This window comes from Bubalus kerabau, chromosome 4 (assembly GCF_029407905.1).
Source record: "Bubalus kerabau isolate K-KA32 ecotype Philippines breed swamp buffalo chromosome 4, PCC_UOA_SB_1v2, whole genome shotgun sequence".
Lineage (NCBI taxonomy): Eukaryota > Metazoa > Chordata > Mammalia > Artiodactyla > Bovidae > Bubalus > Bubalus kerabau.
The window spans coordinates 7055669-7079553 of record NC_073627.1 but is presented as its reverse complement, the minus strand read 5'-3'; the positions used below and the strand labels follow the sequence as shown (position 1 = coordinate 7079553).

The following is a 23885-nucleotide window of genomic DNA, read 5'->3' as shown; positions in this document are numbered from 1 at the left end:
TGGGGTGGGAGGGGTAAGCACAACCCTAAGGCTCTGACCTCTCCTGGGAGGGGGTCTGGGCAGAGACCTCAGAGTCCGGAGGAAAAACGATTTCCCCCAGGAGTCTGTTGACCGGTGCTCTACAACCAGCCGGAGAAGAAGAGGGTGTGGTGGGAAGAGGGGACTTGGGTTGAATCTTAATCAGTCATGTGCTCGGTCGCTCAGTCGTGTCCGGCTCTTTGCAGCCCCGTGGACTGGAGCCCGCCAGTCCTCTACCCATGGGATTCTTCAGGCAAGAATCTGGAGTGGGTTGCCATTTCTTCCTCCAGGGGATCTTCCTGACCCAGGGACTGAACCCACATCTCTTGCATCTCCTGCATTGCAGGCAGGTTCTTTACCATTAGCAGCACCCGGGCAAGGGAAGCCCAGTCTGTCAGGACCACCCCACCTTTCAGACAAGGTCTAGTTTCCGGAACAACCAACAAAACTCAAATGGGATTTTTATTGTTAACAAGCAGTTGGGGGGCAGGGGGAAGGTGGAAGCGACTGCTGAGTAACAAAGCTAGATGGCTTTCCAGCCCCCAGCCACAGTAAGGGAAATGCCCGTCGGGCCCTTCCCCAACCATCCAGCATGCCCTTGTCCCAGATGTGGGCCCAGGAGCCCTAATCCCACGAACAGTCCCTCCCTGCTCCACCCCCGCCCCACATTCCTCAGGCCAATCTGGTTGCAGATCTTAGAATAGAGTTTCGGCAACAGGAGTCTCTGCCCAGAGAGCCCTGGGATCCAGGGCTGGGAAGCCAGGGAGCCCTGCCATCCAGGCCATGCCTCCTGGGCTCAGCTCCCCTTCCCGTTGGCACTGAAGGCACGGAAGTGTGGGGGCAGGCACCCCCATGGTTCCTGGGTCCCAGGGGCCCCAGCCTTCTGAGATCCCGAGCTCCTGACGCCAGGTCATCCCCATCTGCCCAGCCTCCGTCTCCCTTTGCTGCCACACCCCATCAAGCCTTGGCGGGCAGGAGGGCCGGTTCCGGGCAGGGCCCCTCAGTTGTGCCGTAAGCATCCGTTTTTGCCTTGGGTGCTTGTGCCACAGGTCAGGCGGGGCATCCGACCAACCCTTTCGGAAACATCGCCTGGGTTGGAGCTGGCAGCGACAGGGGAGGTGTCCTCCGGGCCTGCGACAGGGAAGGGCCAGGAGCTCTGCTTTAAGGCATGCCTCTCCATGCCCTCTAGTCACCCACAGTGGCTCTGAACTCCCTAGGGGCACCTCCCCCACCAGAGGCCAGTCCCACTAATAGTCTTCAGGAACCCAGTTTCCAGCAAGGGGCAGCCATAGGGGCAGGGAGCTCAACCAGTCTCCTCCCTGGCCTGGCCAAGGGCTCCCCTCTCCCCATTGCTATCCCTGCCCCCCCCCCCACTTGCTGGTACTCACCCGAGTTCTGGCACGGAGGAAGTTTGACCTTGGCCATAGGCAGCGTGGCCTTTCCCAGTGGCCTGATGGTAGGGGTCAGGTGCCCAATCACTGGCATCCTCTCTTCTGTGGTGTGACTCTCCACAGGACAGAGTCCAGCGACGTGCATCTTGGGGCGGGAGAGCTTCATTGGCTGGAGAGCCAGATGAGCTGGGAGCTGTGTGGGGATCTGATACAAGGAGATGTTAGGTTCAGTTGGGGGACACTCCATGGAGAGTGGTACACAGCTAGGGGTACCCTGGGGCCTCTGGAGGAGTCCAGCCTTCAGAACCCGGCAAGGAGGGGGCCCAGACACCCCCAGCTCCTGTCCCTCTAGGCTCACCCCTTGTCCTGTGATTTCAACGCCCTGGGACTTCCGCTTCCTCTTTGCCTCCAGGGACTCCTTTCGTTTCTTTCTTGGGCTTTTCTTCTGGCCTTGCAGCGGGGGACAAGGGCCATCGCCATGACGCTCGACTGCCCGGGATGGAGCCTCGCCTGTGCTGCTGGACAGGCTGTCCTCGCTGGCGGCGTGCTGGAGGGTGGGGCTGGGCGGCCGCTTGCAGGCCAGCGGTCCGGGCAGCTGCACATCATCCGTCTCGCCCAGCAAGTGCAGGGACAGGCTGCTCTGCTTTATGGTGGGTGCCAGCAGTTGGCGCGCCTCGGCCCCCAGGGCCTGTGAACGGCGCCGGGCAGCCTTCCCGGTGATGCTCTTGGTGTCGGCTGTGGTCTCCTTCCTCCCTGCGGCAGGACAGAGCGGCACCCACCCCGGGATCAAGGCCACATTTCCCCCCGCCCTCCTGCACCTCCAACACCCCTTTCTCTGCTGCAGCTCACCCCAACTTGCTTGCTGTTTGAGAAACTTTGGGTAAGTTTCTGAGCCTTTTTTTCATCTGTAAACTGACGATGGTAAAACTAGCCTCAGTGGGTTGGGAAGATTTTTTTTTTTTTTGACCATGACACACGGCATACAGGATCTTAGTTCCCTGACTGGGGATCGAACCTTCACCCGCTGCAGTGGAAGTGCTGAGTCTTAACCACTGGACTGCCAGGGAAGTCCCAGGTTCTGAGGATGGATTGCTGAGATAATGAGGGTAGCCTGAGGCCACAGGGTAGGGTGGATTCGAACTCTCAATGCTATTACATTTATTTCCGAGTGGGTAGTGGAGGGGGCTTGACCCCAAGGGCCATGTGTTCCCCATTCTGTTTCCAATTGTGTCCCCTGCTCTGTGTGGACAGAGCAGGTGGTTACTCTTCTCTGGGTACTGGTGCCTCTCTTTCTAGAATGATGCCTGGGTGTGTTCAGCAGAGGAGAGGGAAGGAAGGGGCTTTGGCTGGGTGCGCTGAGCTATTGAGATCATGCCAGGCTCAGGCTGATGGGGGTTGGGGGAGGCAGGGGACACACCTTTGAGGGACAAGGGGATCTCCGACAGATTCTCGATGTTTTCAGGGGAGGAGTTGATCTGGCCGATCAGACCGACCTGAGTGGCGGCCTGTGAGATGAATGGGTTGGGAAGAGAAGCCATTGGACCCAGCAGGAACCCTATGTCCTCAGAGGGCTGTTTTGGAAAAGTTCCATCCCAACCACTGGGTGTCCCTCCCGGGTACTCCCGCCCACATCCAGGGACCCGTGGGGCCCACTGCTCACCTCCTGCATCACCAGGTTGCCGGCCGGGATTCGGGGTGGGGTGGGCATAAAGGAGCCCTTCGCTTGCCAGGCCCAGGAGCTGGTCTTGACTGGGTGCTTGGCTTCACTGAGGTCGGCAGAGGAGGATGGGCAGCTGTTGCCCAGGCTGGTACCACGGGGGTCCCAGCGCCACCCCTCCTGAGAACTGTTGCATTGTGGGAACGAGGACCCCAAAGTCCTGGCTCCAGACCTGTGCCCCCCTCCCCTCTTTCCTGCTCCATCCTCCCTGGGAAGCCAGGTCTGGGCTGGCATCTCTGAGACATGGCCTGGTGGCTCAGGCGGGCTGGATGGCTGGAAGTGGTCCTCAGCTCACCTCTCAGTGCCGAGCAGAGGGAGGAAGCTTCCGTGCTGGTGCGGGGACTCGGAGTTAGGTATCTTGACCTTGTCTAGGTCAGACTCCTCCGGAGTCAGCACGGTTCCTGGTGGGCTAAGCTTGGGCAAGGCGCTGTCCTGGGGAGAGGAAAGGAGGGAGAGGGCAGTTGGAAGACTTGGTCTCAGACTGAGTAAACAGCCTGGGTGACACAGGCACACAGAGTGTCTGGGGCTGTAATCTGGGCTGGGAGCCCCAGAAGACAGGGGGGCTTGTGTGCTGAGTCCCCAGGGGCCAGCCGTGGTCTGCTAGGCATCCCCAGTGGCACTGCCTGGTGGCCTGGGCTCCTGGGAGGGCATCTGGGGCCCTTAGTGATATCTCAGATGGCCAACCCTGACCCTCAGACCCTGGATGGGGACACGTGTGGCAGAAGAACAGCACGGGAGGGGAGCTTGGTGAGGCTTTGGGTCGGATGAGGAGGAGGAGGAGGAGGAAGAGGTGTCCGCTTTCTGGGGACCAGCCAGCATGGTCCCGAGGCCACCCTACTTGCTGGCAGGCGCCGCCCTGGGCATCAGCCCTGCCCCTAGCACAGGGGCGCATTGTCCGGCCCGGGCGCCCACCTGCAGGGCCCGAGAGGCCAGGCGGTCCATCATGGTGGCACGCTCCAGGTTGCCCTCCTCCTGCTCCCGCAGGTACACTTCGTACAGCTCCTTCAGATGCTGCGGCACAGCCAGGTTGCAGTCTGCGGTGGGGGAGCGGAGAGGCAGGGCTCAGTGCGCGCTCTCGGGCTCTCGGCGGGTCGGACGCGCGGGGTGTAGGTAGCGAGGGGACCCTACCCTGGATGAGCTGCCGCTGGGCGCGGATGATCTCCTCGCAGAGGCTGCGGCGCTGCTCCAGGCGGCGCAGGGCCTCGCGGCGGTGGCGGAGCGCGCCGTCGCGGAGCAGGGCTTGCGACTGCATCTCGGCGTTCTTCAGCTCCAGCTCGTGCACGCGGCAGAGCAGGCCGAGCGCCTCGCGCTGCTGCTCCGAGCTGACGCGCCGCGGCAGCGTCTGCTCCAGGCGGCGGCCCCGCGCGCGCAGCTCTCGGCACCGCTGCTCCAGCGCCAGCTGGGGAGCCGAGCGGGCCGTCAGCACCAGGTGGCCGGTGAGGGGCCGCCCGCACCCGCCGCTGAGCGGGTCCTCGCCCTTCCAAGCCCCCGGATGCTGTGCGGCCGGCTGAAGCCCCACTCCGAGGCCCGCTTTTCGAAGCTGTGTCTTGAACTCTGCAACCGGGGACTGCTCCTGAGGGACCCCTCTGTGCCCACCTTCTTGCAACCCATCCCTGAAACAGGCTCCGTGCAGTGAAGTCGCTCAGTTCTGTTCGACTCTTTGCGACCCCATGGACCGCAGCCCGCCAGGCTCCTTCTTCCATGGGATTCTCCAGGCGAGGATATTGGAGTGGGCTGCCATTTCCTTCTCCAAGGGATCTTCCCGACCCAGGGAGGGAACCTCGGTCTCCCGCATTGGCGGGCGGACTCTTTACCATCTGAGCCACCAGGGAATCCAGGGAAATGAGCTCCGTGGACCAGCTCAACCGCAGCCCATCTCATGCCCTCTGGACTGGTGGACCCTGAAGCCCCTTGGTATGGCTATGCTCCAGAACAGAGAAGGGAGATCTGGAAAACCCTCATTAAAATGTTGGCTAACAGTTTTCTGAGTCTTTAATATGTGAAAGGATTTATTTACTCTTCTCATCAACCCCACGAGGGTGGACCACTCCCATTTTAAAGATGAGTTCTTGCCTGGAGAATCCCATGGACAGAGGAGGCTGGTGGGCTATAGTCCAGGGGGTAGCAAAGAGTCGGACCCAACTGAGCGACTGAGTCCACACACACAAAGCGTTAGTCCCTCACTGGTGTCTGACTCTGTGACCCGCCAGGCTCCTGTGTCCATGGGGTTCTCCAGGCAAGAATACTGGAGTGGGTAGCCATTTCCTACTCCAGGGGATCTTCCCGACCCAGGGATTGAACTGGCATCTCCTGCATTGCAGGTGGATTCTTTACCATCTGAGCCACCAGCGAAGTTCTCAGATGAGAAAGAGAGACTCAAAGTCACTGGGGATTTGTGGCCTGAGAGCCCAGGTTTCACTCCTCCCACAAGATTCTCCTAGCCCCTTCCTTCTGAGTCTCTCAACCCCCTCTCCCAGACCCAGAGCCCCAGGCACCTTCTGCTTTCGCAGCTTCTTCTGCTTGGTCATCAAGGTAGCGATGCTTTCGCGGGCGGACACCACCTCGGCGGGCTCCTTGATGTCTGGCTGGTTGTCACCGGTGTCCGAGTCCTTCCTGGTGTCACCCTTAGTGAAGGACTCCTTCCGACGCTCCTCCCGCCACTTGAGTGCCCGGCGTGACTTCTCATGCTTCCAGCTGCCGCAGCCCCAACCCCAAAGGAGACAGGGGATTCAGGCCATGGAGGGTTGGGGGGCATAAGGTGCGGCTCCAGCTCCCGGGTCCCATCCCAGGCCAGCGGTGCTTACCTGGCAATGGTGAGCAGGTGGTGGGAGGTGTCCATCTCCAGCTCCATGCCACGGTTCTCCAGCTCCAGCAGGCGTCTCTGCGTGTCCATTTGCTCCTGGAAGGTGCTGACCAGCTGCTCACGAAGGTGTTCCATTGCAGTCTGTTCGCCCTGCCCGCTGTGCAGCTGGACCTTGGCTGCCCGTTGAATGGGAGATGGGAGAGGTCAGCGGAGGAGGAAAGGTCAGCCCAGGAAAGTCTGGGTCCGCCTGGGCCCTCCCCACCTCTTTCTCCCCAAAAGACTTCTGTGCAACCACCTCCTCCACGAAGACCTCCTAGATTACCCCCTCCCACATTCCACCTTCCACATTGTCTTCAGGCAGTGACCCAAAGGTGACTCCCAGCTCCCTGTATGAACTGGGCTTCCACCAGCCTTTAGAGTGCCTTTCTGTCACCTAGTAAAAGGCACCCCTTAGACACTTTACTGCCATGTGCTGCAAGATCATCAAAGCAAGTACAGAAAATCTGTAAGGGAACCGTATCCCTCCTGGCGATGCCAGGCCCAGTCTGACAGCCCTCACTGCAGTTCCCAGAGTGAAGCCCCCACACAGCTAAATGCCCAGGTGACTCTCACTCTGATACCACCGAATCCTCGGGTCAGGTCTCTGAGGCAGAGATCACGATTCTGTTTGCCAGCTGAAGGACGGGTGGCTTAAAGGCTACTCAGCCAGAAAGAGCCCGAGTCCGGCTTTGAAGCCAGCGCTATCTGACCGCAGAGCAGCCTGAGGGGCATCGGGAGACGGGCTCTGGTTCACGGAGACCCACGCACGCACCCTGGATGTGGCGGATGTCGCCCCGCCCCAGCTGGGCTCGGTCCGGGCTCCGCCCGCCCCGCTCCTCCATCTTGCGCTTGAGCCTCTGGATCTCGCCCCGCAGGTCAGCAATGATGTTCGTGTACTGGGCGATGTGGTAGGAGACGCTTAGCAGGTTCCGCTTCACCTGGGGAGGGGGCGGGGTACAGTCACCTGGGGGCCAGGGCCTGCCAGTGGGGACCCTCTTTTTCTCCTGGTTGACAGTAACGACCTCCTCGCCTCCAACCCTGTTCTATGCTCTGCTTAGTCACTCAGCTGTGCCTGACTCGCTGCGACCCCATGGACAGTAGCCTGCCGGGCTCCTCTGTCCATGGGATTCTCCAGGCAAGAATACTGGAGTGGGTGCCATGCCCTCCTCCAGGGGATCTTCAACCCAGGGATTGAACCCAGGTCTCCTGCATTGCAGGCGGATTCTTTACCACCTGAGCTACCAGGAAAGCCCTGCCTCCGACCCTACAACCTATCAAACTACATGCCCCCACCAGAGGCATACTCCTAAAATTATGCGCCAGCCCCCCCGCCCCGCCCCAAGCCCCGGCTCTCTGTGCCACTCAACCTTCATTGGCTCCCTACTGCTGGGAGAATGTCCCGATTCCTTCATTTGGTGTTGAAGGCACACTGCTCTCTCTAGTTCCATTTGGCTCACTGCTCCGGTGGAGGAAGCATTCTCCTCACCCCACCTCTGCCGCCAACACCACCTCCTCCCTGCCTTAGGAGCCTCTGTCCTTACTGCTCCCTCCCTTCTGGAGTCTCCTCTTCACCCTTCAGATTCCCACTCACAGTCTCTAAAGAGGTCCGTGGGATCCCACGGCCTCCCTGCTGTTGGCGTGACTGCTATTAATAATATTCTGAACTATCAATTCGCTCTTTTAAGGGTCTCTTCCCACCATTAAGTTACTTAATGGAGAGAGTAGAGATAAAGCATCCAGCTCCTGACACAGTAGCTGGAAAACTGCTGTGTTAGGAGAATGTTGGTTAGGTTCTTAGACTCTTCACATGGGTGGGCCCAGATGACCTCATAGATAGCCAGGATTCTAACACACTGATCAGAAAATGTAGGGAAACCTTGAAAACTGGGCAGAGCTCAGTGCCCTTCCTCCCCAGCCGGGAAGCCGCTTAGCTCCCTTCAGCCTCACTGTCCTCGGCTGTGAGTTGAGGACAGAAATAACGCCTGCCTCATTCGAGGATCACATGAGATGAACTGATAAAGGGCCCACAGTATAAGTGCTCAGTAACACTCACCACTATTGGAACTGTTGGGGTTAGGGCCTTCGGAGGAGTAAAGGTCTGAATGAGCATCTTTTAAGATGAAAACAGGAAGATGGAAGGGGATGGTGGGGTTCGGGGCACAGACCTTGGGGATGAGCACAGACTTTGAGCAAGAGGAGGGCCGGGACTTCCCTGGAGGTCCGATGGTTAAGAGTCTGCCTGCCAATGCAGGGGACATGGGTTTGGTGTCTGGTCTGGGAAGATCTCACATGCCACGGGGCAACTAAGCCCATAAGCCACCCTTACTGAGCCCACACGCCCCAGAGCCCATGTCGCACAAGAGAATCCCCCATAGTCGCCACAACTAGAGAGGAGCCCCCAGTTCACCGCAACCAGAGAAACCCCACACATAGCAACAAAGACTGACCACGGCCAAATAAAGTTTGAAAAGAGAAGGGGCCTTTCAGAAGCTGTGGGCTTCCTGGCAAGTCACAGGGGGCCAGAGCAGTGGCGGCTCGGTCCAGCGTGTGTGTTCGGGGGGCTGGGGGTGGCACGCCTTGGAGTCAGTCAGGGGGCTTGAATCTTGGCCCAGAAGGGCAGATCCTGGGGGCACAGAGCAGGGGCGCCTCACCCGGGTCTTGATGCTCTTGGCCCGGCCGGCGTAGGTCAGGGTGTTCCGGGACTCCTCGAAGGCGCTGCTTGCTGGGCTGATGTGGGCGATCATCACGGTGCGGCTGTTTCCCCCCAGGGAGTCCTGGACGGGCCGGGGGCGGGCGGCGGTCAGCAGGGGCTGCCTCCCTGGACCCTGCTCCCGCTCGTGATGCCCTCGTGGCGTGTGTGCGTCTCTCTCTCTCACACACTCACAGGTGCTGGTGCCGAGCACCCCGTGGACCCTCCTGCCCCCTCTGCTGCCTCCCCACTTCTTCCCTCTCCCAGTTTCTTCTCCAAAGCTCATGTTAGAAAATTTCCAGCATCTGAGTCAGGGCCTCCCAGCTCTCCTCCTCCCCTGCTCATATACATGAGGACAAGGAAAGGTTGGCTGGGACCAGAGCGGGAAGAGCTCTGAGGGGTCCTGGGCTTCTCCGCCATCTCCTCGGGCCATCCAGGTCACCCCCTTTGCTGACGGCGGAAGGTGCCATTGTCTTGGCTGGAGCGAGGCTGGTGATGGAGTGAACTGGGCCTGTGGCCACTGCCTCCCTTGTCCCGGGCTTGCCCTGCCCTCTTCAACGGAGAGAGTGTGCGGGGCTACAGGGGCCTAGGGGCAAAGCCCTCGGGTGTGGCAGTGACCATCGGAGCGACTTCAAGCAAGCTCCTTCACCTCCCTAACCCTCAGCTCCCTCCAGTTTCTAGGTAGCAGGAGCCGGCTCTCGCACCCCCAGCCTGCAGGTGCAGTGATGCTGGTGGGCTGATGCCCAGCGTTAGGTCACCTGCAGCTCTGCCATCAGCCCAGCCAGACCTCTGCTGGGGCCCTCCGTCCAGCACTTACTGGCGGGAGCCCTTGGGGAGGTTACTTAGCCTCCTAGTGCCTCGGTGTCCTCGTCTGCAAATGGAATTAATGACCCCCTAACTCAGATACGCTGACCCGATAAAAGGAACTGAGGAGAATTCCCTGGCCGTCCGGTGGTTAGGACTCCATGCTTTCACTGCTGAGGGCCCGGGGTTCAATCCCTGGTCGGGAAATTAAGATCCCACAAATCATGCAGAATGGCTCCCTCCTCTCCAAAAAGGAACTGGGTGTGGCGGGGGGAAGTAGTGCATTCAGAGCCCAGCCAGGAGTGTGCTCCCCACCCCACAACAGCAGCCTCTGGGAGCCACGAGACTGACAGTCCACCTGAACCCCCAAATCCAGATGACTCCCAGTTCCCTCAAACCCACAGCCCTGGGTGGGAGGGCGGTGGTCAGATGCTCAGATGCAACCTCTTTTCCTCCCCGCTGTTCGCAAACAGGGGCCGGCGAGCGCGTGCTCAGTCGCTTCAGCCACGTCCGACTCTTCTAGACCCCGTGGACTGGTTCCTCTGTCCATGGGATTCTCCAGGCAAGAGTACTGGCGTGGGTTGCCATGCCCTCCTCCAGGGGACCTTCCTGACCCAGGAATCAAACCCCCAACTCCTGCATCTCCTGCATTGCAGGCAGATTTTTTTTTTACCTCCTCAGCCACCTGGAAACCCCTAACACACAGGACACCCAGTTGAGATCTGAAATTTGGATAAATGAGTGAGCTTTTTTTAAAGTATAAGTATGTCTCAAAGACGGCATGGGACATACATACTGATACCCAAACCAGATTTCGTTATTTATCTGTTATTTATTCACATGCAGCTGGACATCCTGTATTTCTCTCTGTGCAGCTGGCAGCCCCACCCCGGGTGCCCAGGGCCTAGGCCCAGTGGCAGCTGGTACCTTCAGGAGGCGGGTGAGCTTGCTATCGCGATAGTTGACGTACTTGTTGGCGCCCTTGTCACTCAGCGCATTGATGCAGTTGCCCAGGGCCAGCAGCGAGCGGTTGATGTGGGCCCCCTCTTTCATGCGCTGCCCACGGTTCTGCGTCTGGGGCGGTGAGCAGCAGGTATGACCCCACCCCAGGCCATCCTGGGTTGTAAACCCTCTCCCTGTCCCCCAGGGCTCTGCAAGGAAGAGACGCTGAGGATCTGGTCTGCCCTCTGCTCAGGGAGGGCATTCCAGAAGGTCAGAGAACGAGAAGGTCTCTGGACAAGAGTGGGGCTTCCTAGGTGGGCGCTAGTGGTTAAGAACCTGCCTGGCAATGCAGGAGACACAGGAAACGCCGGTTCGATCCCTGGGTCTAGGAGATTCTCTGGAGGAGGGCATGGCAACCCACTCCAATACTCTTGCCTGGAAAATCTCATGGACAGAGGAGCCTGGTGGGCTGCAGTCCATGGGGTCACAGAGTTGGACATGACTGAAGCAACTGAGCACGCATGCTGGACAAGAGCAGGGGACAGGACATTCCCACAGAGGGCTGAGAGCCCGGCTCTTCGTCTGCCTGGGGACTGACCCGCTGGCACAGTTAAGGGCAGCACCGAGGGCGAGATGGTGGGAGGTCGCAACTTCCCAGGCAGCTCAGCTGGGAGCCAGCACGGCCATGGGCTCCCGGTTGTAGAGAGAGAGCCAGGCTCCAGAGGGGAAGGATGGAAGTTTGTGTGTACGCGGGAAAGGGTGTGTGAGCGTGTGTGAATTGTATGTGTACATGTGACAGTGTGTATGTGTGTATAAGAAGGTGTGTGAGGAACCACCTGGAGTTCCAGGGTCTAAGACTCCGCGCTCCCGATGCAGGGGGCCTGCGTTCGATCCCTGGTTAGAGAACTAGGTCCCACATCCACAGCTAAGAGTTTGAATGCTGCAACTAAAGATTCCATGTGCCATAACTAAGACCCAAAGCAGCCGATACATAAATAAATAATAAGTAAATATTAAAAAAAAAAAAAAAGAAGGCTGTGTGTTAGGAAATGCATGAATTTGTGTGTGAATGGATGTAAGAGCAGGACAGGACCAAGTCCCAGGAGGCTCTGCCACCCTTGGGAGACATCTCTGCCCAGCCTGGTGAAGCCGGGATCGGGTGGCTGCAGGGCACACCCTCTCCCCACTGGCTGCTCCCCGCCCCCTTCCTCCAGGAAGCCCTCAGGCCTTTACGGAAAGAGAATGTGTTTCTCCCACTCCACCCTATTGACACCAACCCTTGTTGCTTCTCCCCGGTACTTGCGTTTGCCTCAGTGCTAATGGTGAGATGCCCATGGATTCAGGCGACCACGAAACTTCTGAATTTGCCCACAAGAGGGGGCCAGGGTGGCAGGGCTGGGCAAACGGCGATGGGAGGGACCAACGCTGACAAGTGGGCGGCAGGCTCTTTTCTCTCCCTGATGTGGTGGGCAGGGTCCCCTCCCGGGCTCTGCCCAGGGTCCCCCCCATCAGGGGACATCGTCTCCCCTGGGCCCCAGCTCCTCACCGGGCCCATTCATTCTCCTGGCAGTTTCCCCAGGTCCTCCGGGACACACACTGTCTCCTTCCCTGGAGAGATCCTCACAAACCCTTCCCACAAACAGCCCCTTGGCGGGGGGGCGAAGTGGGGGGGTCTCCCTGGGGTACCCTAGCGCAGCCCACCCTTTCTGTCCTCTGTGACATCCCTCAGTGCCCGCCCCTCTGGAGCACCCCCCACTCCCGCCCTCCCTGAGACAGTCCCCACTCCACCCCTTGGGGAGCGGGGTGGGCCAGCCTCCCTGCCCCGCACCCCCAAGCTCTGCCCCCAGCCCCAGGGGGAGCCAGCCTCACCTGGGAGGCCCGCTCAGAGCCAGCCAGGTCGATCATGAAGAGGCGGCCCTGCCGCACCTCCTGCAGGACGTCCCTGACCCGGCCGCGCTGGCGCACGGTCACCTGGAGCACGGCGTGGGAGCGCGAGGACGTCTGGTTGGCGGCCGTGGGCTCCTGGGTCCTCTGCCGGTTCCCTCTCATCAGCAGCTGCATGATCTGGGTGGGCGGGGCAGAGCAGGGAGGCCACTCCTGGGGACCCGTGGGGACGCTCCCCAGTCCTGCCTCTGCGAGGTTGGGAAGGGGCCCAAGGCAGGGCTGGGTCAGCCCCCCGTGTGCTGTGGGGGCCGAGCGGTCAGGGCCTGTCAACTGGGATGCTGGGTGCCTTGCCGGTCCCCAGGGTCGGCGTGGCCGGGGGCGTGTCATCCAGGGTCCTCTGTGTCTGCCCCAGCTCCAGCCCAGCTGACCTGCAGTGGCTCCCTGGTTGCAGAGCCCTGCCGCCTCTGGTCATACCCCCACACACAGAGATTAGTGTCCTCCACTACCCGACTGGCTGCACAAGACTCGCCTCTTTGGCATTGATGGTGGAGACCTCAGTGAGTCCAGCCACCTGGATCACTCCCTTGGAGTCTTCCCTCAGCTCCAGGTACCCCAGGGAAGGGTTCAGCAGGTCCCGGATCATCTCATTGTAGATCTGATGGGACCGGTTGGGAGGGGCAGGGGACAGACGTTAACGGGAGACCAAGAGCAGGAGGCTCAGGCAACAGCCGGGCTCTCCATCCCTCCCGAGAGCTCCGGGCTCCTCTCAGGGAAACCCTGGGTTAAGGAGATGGACCCCTTCCTTCCTTCCTATGAGGTGGGCATAAGGGGGCTTCAGCATCCAGGGGGGAAATACTGGGCTGCCAAAGCCAATGGTACAGAAGGTAGCAGGCCGGCCGGGCACCAGGCAGAGGATGGGACCTAACCCGTGGCCAAGCCCTGGTGGTTGCTAAGCAACCCTTACGGTACCTTCACCCAGCCTCCCTAGCCACGGCCGTCGAAGTGCATTTTGCTGTCTAAGTCAACACGACGCTGGCTGGAGCAGGTGCTGGCAGCGATGCCTCGCTGCGCCTCCTGAGCTGTCACCCAGGAGATTATCAGCTTCCAGAGGGAGCCAGGGAGGCCAGGAGCCAGATGGAGCCTAGCCCAGGGGCTCTCCCGCCGCTTCTGGCCTCTGTGGGCCCCCACCCACACTGATCTGCTATTGCCCAGTGATAGCACTCCCACAGGTGGGCATCAGGGGCTGTGTCAAGGTGGAGAAGGCTGGCAGGTCTAAGCCTGTCCGTGTATGTAACATTCTCACCTGTACCTACATATACAGAGTGCCTACAGGTAGCCTGGCAAAGCAAACAGGGTTGGCTCAGTCGTGTCTGACTCTCTGTGATCCCATGCACTGTAGCCCACCAGGCTCCTCTGTCCATGGGATGCTCCAGGCAAGAATACTGGAGTGGGTTGCCAAACCCTCTTTCAAGGGATCTTCCCGACCCAGGGCTCGAACCCGCATCTCCTATGTCTCCTGCACTGGCAGGTGAGTTCTTTACCACTAGCGCCACCGGGGAAGCCCTGGAGACATCTAAGAAGGCATTGTGTGACAGCGCTGTGATGACCCCGAATCAACCGTCAACCCAAATCAACATCCCCGGGGGCGGTGGGAGGGGCAGGTAAGACCACAGGTGCCCGAACCTCCTCTTTACAAATCCAAACCTCGCTCCAGCTTCCTCAGAATGCAGGCACCGGCCTCTGGTCCGCGGAGGACACTCTGCCCTGCCCGTGTCCACCTCTGCAAAGCCGGGGGAACATGGACTCTCTCAGCCCCAGAAGAACAACCCCCAGCTCCAAGCAAGGCTGTCCTGGGACCCCCCTCATGCCAGCAGGTGACGGACACCTAGGCCCACCTCTCCCCACTAGGACCGCCGACTGGCGGGCTTTGACAGCACGGCCTCCCTGCTGACCACTAAGGGCCGGGCTTCAGTAGTGTGACCTCTGGGTTGCTCCCCACCCCCTGGCCCGAGCACGGGGCCAAGTAACTCCTCCATCACAGAGGGAAGAAAGAGCCTAGAAGCCCAGGCCAGGACAGACTGGGCTGGGAGCCCCTCTGTGGGGCTGGGTTGTGAGGAAGGGCCACAAGCAAGCGGGCAAGGGAAGCCGCTGGGTCAAGGGCAGGTCTGCTTCCCAAGCAGAAGTCTCTTTAGTGGAGGCGGGGCGTTGTGCAGGCTGCCTGGGCCAGCGGCACCTTTGCTGGGAAGCGGTTCCATGGCCGTGTTGTGCTGGGGTTGCTCCCACGCTCTCCCTGCCAGTCACCGGGCTCCACACCTCAAGAAGGAGGAGCTGAACAGCTGGCCCATCAGTGAGGCTGGTTAAGCCTGCAGCCCCGAGCCCTGTCGGGGTCAATGATGCAGGCCTGGGGGGCCAGGGCCATAGACGAGCCCTGGGGGTCACCAAAGAGCCACGGAGGTCAGGGTGCAGGGCCTGGCCAGACTGGGAGTTTGCCCTTTTCTTAAATGTTGGCCTCGAGGCATGTGAGATCTTACTTCCCCAACCAGGGATTGAACTCACGCCCCTTGCATTGGAAGGTAAAGTCTGAACCACTGGATCACCAGAGAAGTCCGCCACTTTTCTTCTTGGACTTGTGTGTCTTTACCTCCCGCCGCCCAGGGTCTTACTGGTCAGAGGAACGGAGCACTTGAGTGGTGGCTGGTTTTTGAGAGGTGCCCAGCCTGCCACGCACTGTGGCTTCTCCCAAACTGCAGGCCAGGCAAGTGCATCCTTTTTTACCTTAGTCACCTGACCAGAGATCAAACTCCCATGCAGGGGAAGGGCGGAGTCTTAACCACCGGACCGCCAGGGAAGTCGCAGGCAAGGGCATCTTTGAACCCAGTGGGGAGAGAAGATGCTGGGGGCAGAAGCCTAACGTTCTCCCCCTGCAGGGCCCGGAGTCCGTGTTGACAGCCCTGGGCGCACACCGCTCAGACCACCCTCTGTATGTCTAAGCTGAGAAAGGAGCAGGCCCGTCGGCACTGCCCAGCCCAGGGCCTTCTCGGAGGCGCAGTCCAGCCTCCCTCTCCACTGGCAGGGACAGAAAGGAGCCAGTGTTTGCCGTGTGTGGGCACACAATGGGCTGTGCCCTGGACCAGAGCGTTTCCATCAGCATCGGTTAATATCTCTCAGCCCCCAGTCCGGCTGGGAGCCAGGAGCAGCGCAGAGAGACAGCATCTCTGTCCCTGACAGCCCTGGGGACAAGTGGGACCAACAGGGAGTGGCCTTGCTGGGAAGGAGGGCTCTCCTCTGGAGTTCCCTGGCCCTTCATGGATGGCCCCTCTCATCAGCCAGTCCAGGAACCCTGGGCACTTTCTCTCACTAATCCAGTAAGTCCCCTACACCGAGCCTTCAAGGTGCGAACATTCAAAGATGCCAAGGTACACCTGGTTCCAGCAAGGACCTGGAGCCTGTGCCATCAGCGCCAGGCGTGCGTGACACTGCAGCCTGCCCTCCATCTCCTCCTGCTGACGATCCTTCCGCTCCACCGTCTCCCACCTCCTCGGCCCCTCCAGTCAGTAACCCTTCTTGCTTGTTCACTCCTAGCCAGCCCCTGTATGTAGTACTGTCCTTTTCAAGGCACCATACTGTAAGATTAAAAAGGCTTTATTTTTTGTGTTTGTTTTTAAATATGTTATTTGCGTGAAAGGCATTATAAACCTATTACAGTACAATACTACATAGCCAATGGTGTTAATCGGGTACCTAGGCTAACTTTGTCGGACTTACGCACTAAGCGGACTTACGAACGTGCTCTCGGAATGGAACTCCTTAGTAGGCAGGGAACTTATAGTAGATGAGGTGTGTGCTAGTTGCTCAGTAGCGCCCAGCTCTTTGCAATCTCATGGACTAGTAGCCCTCCAGGCTCCTCTGTCTGTGGAATGCTCCAGGCAAGAATTCTGGAGTGGGTAGCCATTCCCTTCTCTAGGGGATCTTCCCAACTCAGGGATCGCACCCTGGTCTCTCCTGCACTGCAGGCAGATTCTTTACCGTCTGAGCCATCAGGGAAGCCCAGCAGATGATAATTCACAGCTACTAAATGCCTACTGCGTACCAGGATCTGGGGGAGCACTGTGCACCCATCAGTGTGCTCCCTAAAGACTCTTTAGGGAAGGGTTAGGGTTACTGTCCCCCGTCACAGAGGAGGCAATTGAGGCTTCTGGCAGCAGCCTGGCCAAGGCCACACAGCTGGTAGAAGGCAGAGCCTACCCTGCACGACTGCTGTGTGCGTACATCCTGCTCCTGCTGGCCTTTAGGTGGGGCCTCCCAGCCCTCCCCCGCTTTCCTTGAGGTCTTTGAGGAAGGCTACCCTTTTCCAAGGGGGAACAGAGGAAGAGAGATCAGGAGGCCGGTGCCACCCAGTTCCGCCATGCCCACAGCTCGTGGGAACCCCAGAGGCAGGCCGGCAGCTCATGCTGTGTTGCCCGCCTGTGCTCTTCAGATCTTGGCCGTCGGGCTTCCTGAGTCCAGCCTTCCAGGATCAAGGGCAGCAAGTGCTCATTTTGCGTCTCTCTCTGCACCACGCGGGGCCACCCCAACTCCTCTGACCGCTCCCCAGCACGCTCTGCCGCCTTGATGAGCCCTGGAGCTCAGGAGAAGCCGGCAGCAGCCACAGAGCTCCCGGAGGCAAGTGGCCGCTTTCAGGGTCCCCATAGGCTAGAGCAGCATGATGCCTCTACCCAGGCACCAAGACTGCCCTTGCTGCCCCCACCATGGTGCCCACCCCCAGCCCACATTTGGATCCTCAACTGCCTACCCCAAAAAACATCCTGGCTGGGACTTCCTTGCTGGTCCAGTGGTTAAAAATCCACCTTGCAATGCAAGGGACACAGGTTTGATCCCTGGCTGGGGAACTAAGATTCCACAGGCTTCAGAACAACTGAGCCTGCTTGCTGCAACTGCTGAGCCCTGGAGCCACAGCTAGACGGAAGCCCGCGCTCTACAATGACGATCCCACATAAGACCCGATGCAGCCAAAAATAAAAAAAATTTTTTAAAAGATTGAAATGTCAAAAATAAAACCTTCCTTTAAAAGCAAGCAAACAAACAAACAGAAAACACCCCGGCCGTGGGGGACAATGTGGCTCCTGCCCTCCTCTCACCCCTTCTCTCTCCAGCCTGAGCCACACTGGCCTTTTCTAAGTGACCCAAGTGTATCACCACCCCTCTCACCCCAGGGCCTTTGCACACACAAGTCCCTCTGGTTGAAATTCCCCCTTCAGCACACTCCTAAAGAGCTCCTCTTCATCCCGCGTGTTTCAGCTCAAGCATCCTTTCTCAGCGAAGTCCTCCCTGACTCCGGGACAAGGTCAAGTTCCCTCTTACTCCCACAGCAGCACACATTTCTTTGCAGCCCTTGCTGGCTACACACTCATACGTTTCATCACAAGAAAGCCATGGAAGGAAGACGGGGTCTTTTCTGCTCACCGTGGTTTCCTGGCTCCTAGCACTATCCCCAGTGTGTTGTGGGTACTTGATAAATATTTATTGTCTCTTGTGTAAGTGGAGGTGGAGCTTGCCCTGCCCAGCTCATAATAGTGACAGGAAGACCAAGAGAGCAAACAGACGTCCAAAGACCTGCAAACCATGAACAGTCTGGTGACCCTAGGAACACATGCCCTATGGGGAGCAGATCCATTAAGGTGGGGAAGTTAAGTCATGAGTACATGGAAGGTATGTGAATTTTTTCTGGGCTGGATGAAAGGGCTCAGCTCACTTCCCCCTGGACCAGGGAAGCTTTTAGCTCTCTTTGGATCAATCTAGGGAGGCTTCCTGGAAGAAGGGCGGTGGTTTCCTTGACGATGCTATCAATAGTACAACCCAGAGCTCAGAGGGTAGAGGAGGGGTCATTCCTGCCTCCACCAGGTGAGTAGGTACCTGCCCCCACTAGGTGAGAGCAGACCCCTGTCCTGCTCTGCGGCTCCTGGCCACAGCCCCCACGTACCTGCTCGTCCACTTTGTGGGCGATGAGGGTGGCTCCTTCTTCCAGCTCTGCCACGCTGATGGGCCGGACCCGGAGCGCCACCTGGGAGGGAAGGTCAGACCCCCAGGATTAGATGGAGAGGGCTGTGCTGGGCCCCTGAGAGAAGGATGAGAGGACCCCAGGATCCTTCCCTCGGACAAGCCCCGTGGGTTCCTCTCTGATCAGCCAGCCACGCCCGGCTCATCTTGAGGAAACCTCGGTGGTTCAAGGCGACCATCCAGGGCGAGGGCACCAGGTCCAGAGCGTGTGGGCTGTGTCTGTGTCTATAAATTTCCCAGGAGCCTGTGCCCCAGAGGAGACAGCCATCTGCTCCTCCCGGCTGCATCAGTCACACGCCCGAATTAAGCACCTGCAGCTCCCCTGGGCTTTTCACTTGGAGCCCTTGGCACCGGGGCAGCCTGTCTGTGCGTCTGTGAGTGACGTGCTGCATGTGGCGGCCACATGGTGGAATGGAGGCCCAGGGAACCTCCCCTCCTCGTGCTGACTACATCCCTACCCAAGGACAGCGCCATCAGGGGCTCCCTCCTCCCTCTGTCCTCCGGCCAGAGAGAGATGATGGGTCCCCATCTTGGGTGTGGGTCTCCCCAAAAGAAGGTGGAGGTGTTTCTTCTTCTGAACAAGGGGAAACACCTGCTGGGCGCGTGGGTATAACTAGCCATCTGCAGGCCCGGTAAGAAGCCTTCACTCTCAGAGGCACTTCATTGTCAGAGTGCCCTCCTGCATCCTCAGTCAAACTCCACAGGTGGGAGGGGCAGCCCCTCTGTCCACATCTGCCAAGGCAAGCCATTTGCAAAGAGACAATTCTAAACTGCCAGACAGGATGTTCCAGAGCCCGGGGCTTGCTGGGGTTGCCTTATCCTCCAGTAACATCATCACCCACCTGCTGGTGGAGGAGCTTCCCCAGATCTCAGAAGTTAGGGGCTGAGAGGGCGCATCGGCCTTGGGATCCCTGAGTCTCCCCCACCCTCATCACTCTAACCTGGCCCTGTTGATAATCAGAAATCTGTCTTTGTCTCTAGCTGCTTCTTGGACCCCCATTCACACCTCCTCCTCTGCTCCAGTCCCCAGGGCCCTGGGGGGGCCATCTCGGTGGCTTCCAGCATTTCTTTGAAATATTTAGAGTCCTGACATGGACAGCAACTCAATAACCAGCCACCCTCAATCTTGTGCCTGCTCCTTTGCCACGTGGGGACTCTTGCCCACCTACGGCCCTCAAAACCCTCTAACCTCCTGACCCCACCAGTTCCAGCTACCCTCCTTCACCAGGAAACCTCCACTTTCCTTTTCCGGAAGATGGGTCGGGCGCCCCCTGCTCCTGTCTCTTCGGGATCATATAGCAGTCTGGCCTCAGGGTGTCCCCTGGTGGGAAGGTGTAAAGGGGGATGGGACTGAAGCCTGGCCAACTTCTCAGGTCTTAGCAGGGTGGCCAGGATGCCTTCCTTCTTGATATCCATGACTTGGCAAAGTTGCTCAGGACCGTCGCAGCCCCTGGTTTTAAGTGTTCTCTTAGTGGAAACACCCAATACAGTCTGGGGGCCGCCGGCAGAGTCTGGGTTCTGGGGGCCGGAGATGGGGTCGAGGAGGAGGAGGAGGCTGACCGGGTCTCACCATGAGTTGCTGGTCCTTGGAGTCCCCGCTGTCCTTCATGCCTGCGGCGGGCGGAAGGGCTCAGGCCGAGATCGCGGGCATGGCCGAGCCGCACGCCCACCGCCTCCGGGGCCCGCGCGGCCGCTGCCTGACAACCCGAAACCAACAAGGCGCGCGCGGCCGAGGGCGCGGACCGGGGCGGGCGGGGCCTGGGGCGGGCTCCGAAGGCGACCCGCCCCCCTCGCGCTGCGAACCGGGAGGTGGACGTCTCCGCCCGGGAGGCCGAACTTGCCAACGGCCTGGGCGACCCCCGGGCCCTCGGCGCGGCTCTGCATCCGCCCCGTGGGCGCCCGTGCTCCCTGCCTTCTTTCTGCCCGCTCGGGCCACGCGCATCGGCTGCCCGTCCGTCCGTCCGACTCTCAGCGTCTCCCGGGCGGCAGTGGGCAGCCTCATGTTTCCATGGTCGCTGCGGGCACCGTGGCTGAGGCTCATGTCGCTGGCGCGGTGTCTTCACGAAGTGTCCAGTGACAGAACGGGTGAGGAGGATGCCCGGGCTGCCCACCGGCGGACGTGCAGGGGAACGCCAGTATCACTTGGGTTGTCACTGAAGAGCCCCGTGAACTAACAGGACCTGACGGGTAAACCCAGCGACTAGGCCAAGATGGGTGGATCTGTGTGCCTTCTGGCTCCCTGCCTGCTGTAAGACCCACAGTGTTGATGTTGAGTCGCTAAGTCGTGTGGGACTCTTTTGCGACCCGATGGACTGTAACCCGCCAGGCTCCTCTGTCCCTGACATTTTTCAGGCAAAAGTACTGCAGTGGGTAGCCCTTCCCTTCTCCAGGAGATCTTGGAACCTGTGTCTGCTGGCGTCTCCTGCATTGCAGGTGGGTTCTTTACTGCTGAGCCACCAGGACAGCACAAGAGCCACCATACCGTGCAAGAAAGTGCAGGTCAAACGCTGTCGTCCCCATCCTAGATGGGAACAACAGTGATTGCAGTTGCAGGGAGCACGGTGGAAAGATTCCTAGCCTCAGGGGGCCCCGGGAAAACGGGATTCTGGTCCCACCTCGCACCCAACCTGCTGAACCACCTGGAGCCAGGTTTCCTGTGCCCCCGGGCCTTAGTGTCCGGGGTGATGGTGAAGCTCTACCCACTTCTGATGGAAGAAGCCCCCATCTTTCCTGTCTTCTCCTGAAGTTGAGCCTGGCAGCACCCCTACAATGACTGGGCGAGGGGCGTCCAGTGAGGTTCATGCCCCCTTTAAGGAGCTGGGTAAAGAAGAGCCGCGCATCCCCCAGGACTGTCTCAGACGGCCTGGCACGCATCCAGAACATGATGCCAGCCTGTGCTCTGGGACTGGCTTCCCTGGCTGCCCCCGAGGAGCTTGCGTTAGGTACAGTTATTAATAAACAGTGTCAGGAACCTGCCTGTGGCCTTGGAGTTGGTAAATAGATAAACCAAGGATAGCCTGGTGGAGACCAAACACTCCCGCAGGGCTCCCGAGGTTTCGGCCCGTTCTCTGGCCCAGGCTGCTCCTGGGACAGCGCACAGCACTTGGCCAGTTTGCAAGTGGGTGAGCGGCACTGAGGAGCAGTACGTTTGAAGATGGATCATCTGGATCAAAAACACTTTCCAGGGAATTCCCTGGTGGTCCACTGGCTAGGACTCTGTGCTTTCATTGCCGAGGGCCAGGTTCAATCCCTGGTTGGGGAACAAAGAGCATGGCGAGGGTAAAAAAAAAAAAGGAAGATCCAAAATGTGTTGAAAGAAAAAAAAACACAAAACACCCTCTAGACTTGCATTTCAGACCCCCTGAATCGTATCTGTTTGGATCAGTACAAGAGGCCTCTAATTAATTACACTATAGCTATTTTTCTCTCTTTTCTGTTCCTCCTCATGCATAAATCCCACCCAGGATGGCCCATGCTGGTCAAAACAAGAGGAGCTTCTACGCAGGCAGTCCCAGCCCATCTTACTTGCATCCCGACTCATCACAAAGTCCTCTCTATCCTCAGACATTCCCTGCTTGACTCTGGTATTTCTGTCAGCGACACCGCCGTCTTCGAGAGCCCTGGACCTCTAAGTTGTCTTTGATTTCCCCTTTCCTCTCATCCTCTCCATTCATTTTCTTTCTTTACGTAAATATATATTTTAACATGTATTTATTTTTGGCTGTGCTCAGTCTTCATCGCTTTGCACAGGCTTTCTCTAGTCGCTTCGGGTGGGGGACATCCTTCGTTGCAGTGCTCGGGTTTCTCCTCTTGTTGGGGCACCAGACGCCACGTGCAGTCGCTCCAGCAGTTGTGGCCCGTGGGCTCGGTAGTTGCGGCTCCTGGGCTCTAGACACGGGCTCAGTAGTTGTGATGCCTGGGCTTAGTTGCTCCACAGCATGTGGGATCTTCCCGGAGTAGGGATAGAACCCCTGTCCCCCGCATTGGCAGGCAGATTCTTATCCACTGTACAACCAGGGAAGTCCTCTTTGCTCTTTCGGCTACCCAGTGTGGATGCGGGATCTTAGTCCGCTGACCAGGAATCAAGCCTGGGCCCTTGGCAGTGGAAGCACCGAATCCTAACCCAAACTCTCCTCTGATCCTGGCGGTTCTACTTCGGCAAGTGCGTCTCCTCCTCGTCATCTCCTGGCCACATGCCCTGGGCTCCAACTTTTACCTCTTCTCACCTGGACAGCATCACGGCCTCCTGGGCCCCCTGCCTGCTGTCTCCCCCACTTTTCAAAGCTATGCTCTGACCTGGAAGCAGAAGCAGGCCTCTGTTTCTGGGAGACAGAGAACAGCCCTAAGCGGGTTCCTAGCAGACCCCCTTTGACTCCCCTGGGGCCAGTGCCATCTCAGGGGCCTCTGGACCCTGGGGAAGCATTTGGTTTCTAACAAAGGGCAAGGAGATCCTTCTTCAGAGTCCCGCCCTGGGGCCCACAGAACCCAGTTGCCCGGCAGAAGGGACTGTGGGGCCGTGACTCCCCTGGAGTGCCCAGGGCTGCCATGGCGGCAGCTGTGCATCGTTGGCCAGTGGCATCGTAATCGATCAGGTCGGCAGAGAGGAACACAGGTCCGGGAGGAAGCAGACTCTCCCCCGGGTGTGCATGGACCCGGGGTGGGGGGCCTTAACTGCTGTGCACACAGCGGTCCGGCCGCTGCTTCCGCCACCCTCCCGTCCTGCTTGGATGGGTCCCACACCCAGGGCCCCATCATCCACGTGCCACGCCCACGTGCCAGGTCTTTCCAGTGGCGTCTGGGTCTCCAGGGATGCATCATGGTTTTGTCTTGCTTCCCATCGGGGAAGACTAGGCAACAGGCTCCAGAGGAGGCTGAGGAACGAGAAGGCGGATGGTTATCGGTGAGGATGGGCGGTGATGGGTGTCGCATTCTCAGAGCCCATGACGCCCTTTTCCCCACGGTGTCTGCGGGGCCCTCCTCTCCGTTCCCACACCCGTTCCTCAAATGCCGTCTGGCACCGCAGCACGTCTGCACCACAGTGAAGGGCATGAGACTCCAGGGGTGGCCCATCCTGGGCAGCACCAGCCAAAGGCCCAAATTCTGGTACAGCGAGGGAATACTCTCCCTGGGAGTTCATCGGCCGAACATCTCATGCAGCGGTCCAGTGTGCCCGGGGCCAATGCAGGGAGCTCTGACTTTCTCCGGGAGATTTCATTGGATAGACTTTTTTCCGTAAGTGAGGGTTTCTCGACCTCCGCGCTGTTGGCATCTCGGGCAGGATGGTTCACTGTGGTGTCGGCTGTCTTGCGCGCCCTAGGATACTTAGCGGCATCTGTGGCTTCTGTCCACGGGATGCCAGGAGCGCCCTCCGAGTGGTCATGTCAATCTGAAATGTCCCCAGGACTCCCCTGGTGGTCCCGTGGTTACGAATCCCCCTTCCGATGCAGGGGAACACAGGTCTGACCCCTGTCCCAGGAAGATTTCACATGCTGCGGAGCAACTGAGCCCGTGCAGCACCAACCGCTGAGCCCAGGGGCCCCG

The 23885-nt window shown here is 59.3% G+C and overlaps 1 protein-coding gene across 1 annotated transcript; it reads right to left on the bottom strand.

The window, feature by feature from the left end:
* Window positions 1-993: 993 nt before the first annotated feature.
* On the bottom strand, window positions 994-20620 carry LOC129650764 (kinesin-like protein KIF19). The gene is made up of 17 exons (XM_055579569.1): window positions 19915-20620; window positions 18154-18348; window positions 12817-12942; window positions 12273-12467; window positions 10389-10535; window positions 8620-8742; window positions 6741-6906; window positions 5931-6105; window positions 5622-5820; window positions 4255-4525; window positions 4039-4160; window positions 3422-3558; window positions 3070-3175; window positions 2827-2914; window positions 1768-2162; window positions 1407-1614; window positions 994-1149 (listed from the first exon to the last, which is right to left on the bottom strand). The coding sequence occupies exons 1-17, from the start codon at window positions 19951-19953 to the stop codon at window positions 1019-1021; spliced, it is 2823 nt and encodes a 940-aa protein (XP_055435544.1). The 5' UTR covers window positions 19954-20620; the 3' UTR covers window positions 994-1018.
* Between the last annotated feature and the right edge of the window lie 3265 nt (window positions 20621-23885).

Bases quoted from the DNA above. Each gene is read 5' to 3' on its own strand.
- LOC129650764 (XM_055579569.1), bottom strand. From the start codon at position 19,953: ATGAAGGACAGCGGGGACTCCAAGGACCAGCAACTCATG. The intron at 3,559-4,038 runs GTGGGCGCCCGG...TCCTCTCCCCAG, and splicing joins TGGCCTCTCGGGCCCTGCAG to GACAGCGCCTTGCCCAAGCT. The intron at 1,150-1,406 runs GTGAGTACCAGC...TCCCTGTCGCAG, and splicing joins TCCTCCGTGCCAGAACTCGG to GCCCGGAGGACACCTCCCCT.